The 10063-nt window shown below is 36.5% G+C and overlaps 1 protein-coding gene across 1 annotated transcript in view; it reads left to right on the top strand.

Moving 5' to 3' along the window:
- VWA3B (von Willebrand factor A domain containing 3B) overlaps nt 1–10063 on the top strand; it is a 70959-nt gene that overhangs the window by 41204 nt on the left and 19692 nt on the right. Inside the window, 2 exon segments of the mRNA XM_035558092.1 lie at nt 4331–4446; nt 8094–8144. Of these exon segments, the coding sequence (XP_035413985.1) occupies nt 4331–4446; nt 8094–8144 (167 nt within the window).

Below are 10063 nucleotides of genomic sequence, written 5' to 3'. Positions count from 1 at the left end.
TTCTTTCACAGTTACCAGTTGATGGCAGGGTGCAGCCATCAGGTGCTCAACAATTTCTTGAGGGTCATAGTCACTTCTCATTCATATTAATCCACTGGACTACTGTGTTTTAAGTCCATAAAGTCATTTGAAAAAATGTGCAGGTGCACAGTTTGTAGGTTGATGCATTCTCAGGTTTTACAAGTGTACTCTAAAGACTTTTTTAAAATGATTGGTATTCAGTAATTAAAATCTAATATTCATAGGTGTAAAGGATTGTGAGATTCTGGAGGTGCAAAATTTATGATGAATCATGTGTCTTAAAATTGCAATTGGCATTCCCTTTAAAGGAATTTCATTTTTTGACAAGTTTCTCTAAATTAATTCCTCTTATGAATCCTATGGAAGTCCTATAAATATGTTGCATCTTATTTTAAGTAATAAAAGCTGCTTCTTTAAACAATGCACAAATAAAAAGCTAAACAGCATCTATTTAAATAATAATGAGTAAGAAAGGTGTTTTGGAATAGCCTGTGATATACAATCAAATAAAATATTTATAACATACACATACGTATACTTTAAAATTTTCACATTTATATTTTGAATTCAGGAATGCGTTTTGTAACAACATGCAGATTGTGGAAGCAAACCCATATCCTCTATTTTAGTAAAACTAAGTCAAAACCAAGTTCTTTGAGTATTTTTTCTTTAAGTAAGAGGGTTGTTTTTTTTTTTTGGTATACAATTAAAAAGATGGATTTTGTATCAGAAACTCAAAAATACACATTTTCATATTTCAGACATAGATTTTTTCCCCAAAAATACTGGATATTCAGTAACTAAAAAACTGTACAAAACAATCTACTCTAAGTGAAATGCCAAACAAAAAGACAATGTGGCTTTCAGATATCTCTTATTACCTATTTCTGAGGAGTCACATCTTTTTCCATCTTCTTCTGAATACAGCTGCTAAGTAGAGCTCTTTCTTCCACCTTTTTGAATGAATACTCCTTTGAATCATTTCCAAGATAATCCTGAGCTGCATTTGAACTGCTTTTTGCAAAAACACTAGTCTGTATAACCTAATGGTCTTTAAAAATATTTCAAAGTTGTGATTCAGCAAATAGAATAATAGAATGGAAGGTTGGAAGGGACCCTAAAGACCATCTAATTCTAACCCGCCTGCCATGGGTAGAGACACCTTCCCCTATATCAGGTTGCTTGAAGCCCCATCTAACCTGGCCTAAACATTTCCAGGGATAGGGCATCCAAAACTACTCTGGACAGCTACACTAGGGTACTACACTACTACCCTAGTAGTACAAGCAGAGGTATTTTTTAAATGGCAGTTCATGGGAGCTTATGCTACCCTCGTTCAGGGTTGAATTAAGTTCAGTGTTACTGTACAGACTCTGAACAGTTAAGTATGGGCTTTCTTTAGATTCAAGCATAGAAATACAAAAAATAGATCATTTTTACCACTTTTGTACCTGATAATCCCCCTTAATTGCATAGAATCACTCAATTTCTTGGACAGTGGAGAATTATTGTTCTGTGTGTAGAGGTATGGATTTTTCTGGATCTGAAGTGGTACACAGGAGAAAAAAGAAGGTTTGGGGTTGCCAACAAGGTGGAACCAGTAGAGCTCATGAGATATGGAAAAGCAAAAAATAGGTTCTGAGATTAGCTAAGAGCTTAAACAGGAGACATTAACAGATTGATGAAGAATCACAGAATCACAAAATGGTTTAGGAAGGGACCTCTGGAAGGGATCTGGTCTGGACCATGAATTATCTTGGTTATTCTGGTACTTTTCAAAAACTTCACTGAGGATAATAAACTTACAGACATTTTTGCATTCTTTCTTCTGAAATCTAATTTGTCTTGGTGTGGAATGCAGACATCCTTGACTGCTTTTCTGGGGATGGTATAAGTTTTATTTTCAGCCTTTGCCAGCAGTGATGATGGACTAAATGTGAGCAGGTTTCTCACCTCGGAGATGAAGCAAGCAAAAGGTTTCTATGACAACAGTTCACTAACAAGAGGCTGACCTCCTTTCCCAATTTTATGTGACCTTTCCGTTTCACCTGAATTATTTCACAGAAATTAATTCTGATTAAAATCATCAGATTCATATCCAGAAAAAAATCTATCTGGGAGCTTATCTGAATTATATTATGGTAGTTCTGGAGCAAACCTTCCCTATGGAACCATCTGTGTATCTATTGCAAAATGAGGCATCGTCACACAGCTTTGCAAGTCATGTTTTGTTGACTCAATTCTTTACTCAAGAGAGTCAAGTTCAGATTCAGCCAGACCAAGATAACTTGTTCAGTTGAAAGTAAGAAATGTTTTTGTAGGGTTATTATGCTTTAGCTTTGTCTCTAAAATGTTGAAATTTTGGTTTTGAAATAAAAGCCATTTTGAAACAAGTGATTTCTTTTGATATGAAAGTTTAAGTATTTAATTTAGAAAATGACAAAACATTTTGGCACTAAAAACCTTCCTTGTCATTTCTTTCAGCTGAATCTGTGAAATTTTAGTTGACTTCATGAGCAGTTTCCATTGCTCTGAAAGTATGCATAATATTTCAAGTTTACTACTTGCTAAGAACACATTCTGTTCTGGTTTTATTCTGCAGTACTGTAATAATGTGTTTATGCTTGTCTGTCCTTCACAATCTATTTAGAGTGTTTTCCAAACTGTATTAAATATTCATTTTTCATGTCATGCTGTTTGTACTTGAATTTGCTCTGGGAATTTGTAAGGGATATGAGAGAAGGGTTCCACATGGTGACCCCCTACTGAACTTTTATAAACTTGTTTGGAGTAACACAGCAGATAACAACCATGGCAGCATAGGGCTGGATGAGGGGTGGTCTTAGTTCCCTGCCTTCCAGCTTTCAAACTCCACCTAGAAATGACAGATAGCCAGATTGCATGGCTCACGGTTGTGAGCAGAGATTTGCTTCATCCATCTCTGGTAAGGTACTTCACTGACATGTTCCCATTAACCTTAGCTTCTAAGTGATCTTAAAATTAATCCACTATGAAGAGCTTTGATGTGGTCTGGCACTGAACTAGCAGAGATTTGTAAATCAGAGAGAAGATGTCTTCAGAAAGAGAGGTTTGCCACTTGACAGCCAGCTGCAGATAGGGAATACAAAGTCACATCATTGCTCCTGAAAAAATGATCCTACAGCAGTAATTTGGAATCTAGCTAGGTTGACATGATTCAAACACGCATATAGGTATACAAAATCACTGAAAAGTGTTCTCAAATATGGAAGTCTTGTTATGGCTTTATTTTCTGATTGCTTGCATTATCCCCCTCAACAGTGATTTTATTTTTGTTTAACTTGAACCTCATCCATCCTTTTGTCATTACATCCTGATCTTAGACAGGAACGTGGAGAAGCTTCTGATTCAACCATATGTGTTAAAAACAGTTCTTAGGAGAGTATCATTCTCTGATTTCTCCATTTTTTCCTTGTATTTTTTCTCTTTATAATCATCATCATGGCATTGATAAATAAATAGCTTTTCTTATAGGAACCGCTGAGTAATTTAAAAGGCTGAAGGATGGTGGGACTTTGGACTGAGAGATGGGAAGGCATCTTTCCTCCTTTCTGTCATCCTTTTCCACACTTTTCTCTGCTTTTTTAAGATGTACTACTAAGTGTGTGAGTTGCTATTTTGTAATGAATTTGGCTTACAAGGATGCCAAGTTGTGAGCTTTGAAAGGAATGGAGGTTTCTGATTATGACCTCCCTGGTCAGGTTCCTAATCCTTATTGTGGTCAATTAAGACTAGTTGCAGTGAGCGATATCCACCTTGTTCACTCTGGTGATCAGTGTGGTAGCCAAAAATCTCTCATGCTTTGGTCCTCTAATTCCTTAGAAAATATGGTCCTCCAGAATAAGAGTATTAAATACACTTAAATAAGTAACTGCCATATCTGTCTGCTGTAATTATATGATGAGGGTTGTTTTAAAGCAGTACAATCTGGAATATGCTTTTGTCCCTTCTTTCATTATTAGAGTGAGTTTTTTTGAGAGTACTGGTTCAGTTAAAATTAACTAGTAGTTAATAACCTTGATTTGCCTTGTCTTACAATAATTGATTTGCAACTTTCTGTGTAAAGCAATTATATCATTTCACAAGATGTCTGTCATTAACTGCTGTTCAGTGGCCGTTTCTCTGAGGTGCTCACAGCTTTGTTTCTGCAGCCTTTCCATGTTCCTTCTGTCTGTTCTGATCCTTGTACATAGACTCATTGCCATTCTTTTATTCTGATAGAGGAAAAGTTGTATGATAAATAACATCTTTGTTTTTTATTGTGTCATAGATTTTACCATTGGCCCATTTCAGCAACAAGAAGGGGATCACACTAATTAATCCTCAGGCAGTGAATCTTGATGCCTATAAAGAGAAGCTGGAAAAAGCAATTAAATCCTATGAAAGGCAAGTCTACTCATCAGAACTGTATCATATTTACAGTCTAATTTCAGATTTTTCTTATGTAGTGGATACTTGCATACATATTCTTTGGTTGATGCTGGAAATTCCGTACATTGACAAACTTTAATCAACCATTAACCTATAGGAGAAATGTTTATTTTCTTCACACAAAAGGCATAACAATAACAATAATAATAATAATAATAATAATAATATAGACAAGGAGATAATAAATAATAAGTTATTCATATTTTATTTGGTCAATGACTTTTTTTTTTTTTACTTCCGGGAGTAAACCTGAAAGCAATTTTTGTAGGTGAGGGAACACCTAAACATATAGTGGTGGCAAGACCTTAACCTACAATTAAGCTTCTAAATCCAGAGACTGGCATTTAAAGTAGTGGCCTTCTTTCTGCTGCCAGCTGCCTAGCTCCTAACTGTGGTTGCAAGAGTATAACTGAGGCATGTATAAGATCATAGGATCATGGAATGGTTTGGGTTGAAAGGCACCTTAAAGATCATCCTGTTGCAATCCTTTGCCATGGGCAGGGACACCTTCCCCAAGACAAGGTTGCTCAAAGCCCCATCCATCCCGGCCTTGAACACTTCCAGGGATGGGGCATCCACAGCTTCTCTGGGCAACCTGTTCCAGGGCCTCACCATGTTCATAGTAAATAATTTCTTTCTAATATTTAATTTAATTCTACCCTCTTTTAGTTTAAAACTGTTACTCCTTGTCATAGCATCATAGAATGGCTTGGGTTGGAAGGGACCTCAAAGGTCATCTAGTTCCAACCACCCTGCCATAGGCAGGGATGCTATCCAATTGTCCTATCACTACACTCACAGGCCTTCTCCTGCTTTCCTGTAGGCCCCATTTAAGTACTGAAAAACCGCTATAAGGTCTCCCTGGAACCTCCCTTTCTCCAGGCTGAAGAACCCCAACTTTCTCAGCCTCTCTTTGTAGGAGAGGTACTCCAGCCTTCTGATGATACTCATGACCCTCCTATGGACCCACTCCAACAAGTCCATGTCCTTGTGCTGGGGGCACACAGAACTGAACGCAGTGCTCCAGGTGGGGTCTCACAAGAGCAGAATAGAAGGGGAGAATCACCTCCCTGGACCTGCTGGCCACGCTTCTTTTGATGCAGCCCAGGATATGGTTGGCTTTATGGGCTGCAAACACACATTGCCAGCTTATGTTGAGTTTTCATCCACCAGTACCCCCAGGTCCTCCACAGGGCTGGTCTCAATGCGTTCTCCACCCAGCCTGTATTTGTGCTTGGGATTGCCCTGGCCCAGGTGCAGGACCTTGCACTTGGCCCTGGTGAACTTCATGAAGTTTGCATGGGCTCACCTCTCAAGATACTGACCATTAAAATTTTTTTTTTTTTTGAAAAGGAGATATGTGTTGTGCTTATTAATTAAATGTTGCTAAGAGCATATCAGAAGTAAAAAGGGCAAGGACATTAGATCTCTAAGTTATATGTTAACCTTCATTTGACTTTGTGCAGTTTTTTTGATGTAATGAAGTTATTTGGCTACTGATATCATTATGTAACTTTATAGGAGCTTTGACTAGAGCTATTTTAATAAATGAGATATCTTTTCAGGCTGTATTTTAATAACATTTGCAGATGTAATTATTTTATATGACAAAAAAAACCCACTTGATGACAAGTGTTTACTCTTTGTTATTTGATGAAATCTATTGAGATCCTTTAAGTTTTTCTTTTCTCTGCAGCAATATGATAATGTCAGTTCTTTTGTAAGCATGTAATAGCTCTCTTTTTCATTCCCATTTCCTATTGCTAAATATATATGTCTTTTGTGGTAAAAATCAAGAATTATGATTTGAAAATGCTGCTTGCTATGTCTAATGTCAGTGGAATTCAGTGAAGAAAAATCTGTTATTATTTTGTTATTGAGACAATGCTGTTATCATCAGGCTGATGAAGAACTTAGAGAAATCTGGATTTCACGCTCATTTTGACAGAAAGATGGGCAAGTGGTATATTTTTGACAGACTTCTGAAGAATTTTCAAGGTTTTCATTGCTGTGCTGTACTATTGAATATTTAATATTTACTGACTTCAATTTTGAGGGAAAGAAAAGATATTTTCTGGTTAAACTTCGATGGTCTTTTCCAGAGAAGCATTTTCACAGTGCTGTCCCACGTCTCCTTAACACTTTGGTGACTGATAATACAGTTATCTTTACCACCATATGAATGGGTAATGAATCAGGTATATTTACAACAGAAGATAATTAACAATGTAAAAAGGACTTCTCATTGCTTGTACTCTACATGTGAAACAACAAGCCAGTCAAATTTGTTTTGCTATAAATGCAACACTACTTTTCCAGTAATTGATTTTGCAAAGGCTGCAATTCAGCTTTGTGAATAGTGACTAGTCAGAAATTTATTCTGACATCTGTAGATGAGACAATATGTCAGAGCATTCAGTTTCAAGAGTGGAAGCAAGCATGACAATATCTTCCCCATATATAGTTTGACCTTAGCATCAAATTAAGAGGTGAAAAAGTGGTGAGGGCAGAAATTTCTTACTCTGACAAAGAGAATAATGAAGGCGAAAAAGGCTGAGAGCTTCAAACTGTGTACGATCTTGTATAGCCAGAGGCATTTACGAATGAGTTGGTTATGAGTGTGCACATTTAGAAGTATGAAATAGTCAGTGGAGCATGCTGAGACTGCAAATTGTGAATGAACTAAGTAATTTACATTCTAAAAGTGCTTGGTTTTGGTTTCTAGTAGATAAAATTAATCAGCAAGAAATTGATATTGAAAATCTGGTGTTAATGGCCTTTTTAATACTCAACAGTAAAACTAGCATGGTTTTAAAAGTCTAATGGTTGCGATCTGAATTTTTACTAACAATGAATCTGTTCTTGCATTTCCAAAGGGAGTGCATTTTTCTATAATTACAGCAATTGGGATCATTGGTAGAGGTTTATTTCTGTAGTGTGAAATGAAGTAATTGAGTGATGGCTTAATTGTTTTAGAAGCTAATAGAGAAAACTGTGAGCTACATGACCTAATATGAGTTTATGATTTATGTCTAAAAGCAAAAGCAGAAGGTTTAGTGGTGCTTTTAAAAGATTTCAGCGCTATATTGCTTTGGGAGTATCCTTTCTGTTTTCCTGTCAGTAGTTTTTCTGTAGCCATAGTTTAATTAATCAGAAACCATAATGGCACAATGGAGGGGTTATCTTAGCAGAAAAAAATAATTATCATTGCTGTCCATGTGTGATTAGGCTACAGTTTTCTGAAACTGTTTAATTGGAGGAACTTAACTAGCATTTAATCACTTCTGTTATTTGATTTATCATGCTGGTGCTGAACAGAACCATCCATACAAAATCTTGTCAGGAAACAGCAGTGATTGCCACTAATCCTTCGATGACCCTGAAATAGTCATGTTGCTACTTGATGGAAGATGCTGTTTTCCCATCTTCTCTTGCAGTTGATAATTTCATAGCTGAATGATAAGTACACAGTTTAACAATACAGTGCTCTTGGAATACAAATCAGTGCAGATATCTAAGAAACTGTGTTTATTTGCTGTTTGGAGGTCATCAGATACAAAAGGAACTCCATTCCCTCAAAACTGCTTTGCTTTCTTTAATAGGCGCCTAAATCTAGTTATCTGGAGAGCGCTATCTCAAGAGGAAAGAGACAAGTAAGCTATCACTGTTTTGTTTTCTAACTTATCTCTGAAAGACTGCTCATAAATGTGTGACATTTCTTTTTATCACTATTTCTATAAACAACTTGTTTTGTTTTCAGATATTTCATGCCTGTACCTTAGCTTCAAAAATATTTGTGTGATATGTAGTGATACTAAATTCTGGACCACCTTCTTGCAGTGTTGATTATTTTTAAAGGAAAGGACTTGCATTCCATTTGAACAGCAGTAGTCTATTCTTGATCAGCGTTGAGTGCCAGTGCCTTGGGAGGGCAGCATGTCATTGCCTTTGGCAACATGTTAGATCTCTCATCCAGTAAAGAGCACCTCAGTGGCTGGTATTTAAATTATAATAAGCACCTTTTCGGCTTGTGCTGTAACTATGTATCACAGTGAAAATTCACACTACTTTAACTGGGTTCTTTCTGTATATTGATTTAGAAAACTAGAGACTAAATAAACAAGACTGGCATCAGTGAAGTTAGCATCTGTTTACTTCAAAGAATAATGTGAAAATCAAATAATCAAAACTGAATGGGTGGGAAATATTCTAAGCAGAAAAATAGGAATGAAAAAGAGAATGCTTCAGACTTCAGCTAATGAGCCGAATTACAGTGTTCTGTCATCAAAAAGGAAAACAGTTTTGGGCAAAAACCCATTCTGATGCAGAAAGGAAGTGAAGCCTATTAAACAAAAGAACAGCATATAATTAAAAAGAGGAAATAGATGTTTGCTAATTCAGACAGTGAGGTATAAAGTGTAAAAAGTTGACAATGTGACGTCTAAAATATTTTATTGTGGGTGAGGTATGGCCAATCATATATATAAGGAAAAAAAGAAATCTAGCAATTGTACAGTCTGTTGCTAGAGGGGGCGTAGTAAGATTGTTAATGTTGGTGCGTAGAAGTTGAAATATTTGATCTGTTTCTCTTCTAAATCTGTAATTTGAATGATCATGTTCATGTATAACAAAGGGATGATGGTGTACTCTAAAAATCATTGGGAATCTGCAGGGAGAGGATAATGAAGTCTACTAATTTCGTCACACAACCCCTTAAAGAAGTGATTGAGAAGCTCTCTGATTCACTAGTGTTTACTAGAAGGTTATCTTAGATTACCAGGAAAATTCATATTTACTGGAGAAGTAATAATATTATGATTGTGTTCAGAATAGTTGAGATATCCAGTTCAGGAGATAAGTTAGCTTAACATTGATTCTAGAGGAACAAAGGATTCAGTTAATAGATAACAAAATCTAGGTACGTAACTATACCAGTCAGTATAATTTCATTACAAAACAGTTCCTAGAGGTGTAGAGAGATGAAGTGACAAAGAGTAGGACAACACAGTAGGCATCACAGTGGTTGTATGTGTTGGTAAGACAGACACTTAAATACTCTCTCCATGTCTAGGTTTCACATTTTTATACATTGGCAAAGCTGTAGAGAAGGGGTACAGGAATGACTTGAATACGAAAAAGAAGTACCCTACGTCCAATTAGAGATTTAAAGAATTCTACCTGTGCTGGGTTTTGGGGGTTTAGCTTGTTAGTTTTTTATCAAAATGACTGTATGTTACTCAGCTTTCCATGTATAGGTACTTTCAGTGTGCAGGTTCAACATGGCTCTTCAGTGTAGTGGACATTGACATAATCCAAACCCTGGGTGGAAGCAAACTCCTGATCGTTGAGTGAAAACTGAACAGAGCAGGACTGAGAGGAATAAGCAGCAGCAGATTCTCTCTCTTTTGATGTAATCATGGCATCCACATGACATCCTGGTCTCCAGATTGGAGAGATATGGATTTGATGGGTGGACTATTCAGTGGATAAGGAATTAGGTTGAAGGTCACACACAGAGAGTGGTGATCAATGGATCTATGTCCAAGTGGAGGCTGGTGACAAGTGGTGTACC

The sequence above is a fragment of the Cygnus atratus genome, chromosome 1, assembly GCF_013377495.2.
Source record: "Cygnus atratus isolate AKBS03 ecotype Queensland, Australia chromosome 1, CAtr_DNAZoo_HiC_assembly, whole genome shotgun sequence".
Lineage (NCBI taxonomy): Eukaryota > Metazoa > Chordata > Aves > Anseriformes > Anatidae > Cygnus > Cygnus atratus.
The sequence above is the reverse complement of the archived record's forward strand: the minus strand, read 5'-3'. Positions and strand labels throughout refer to the sequence as shown.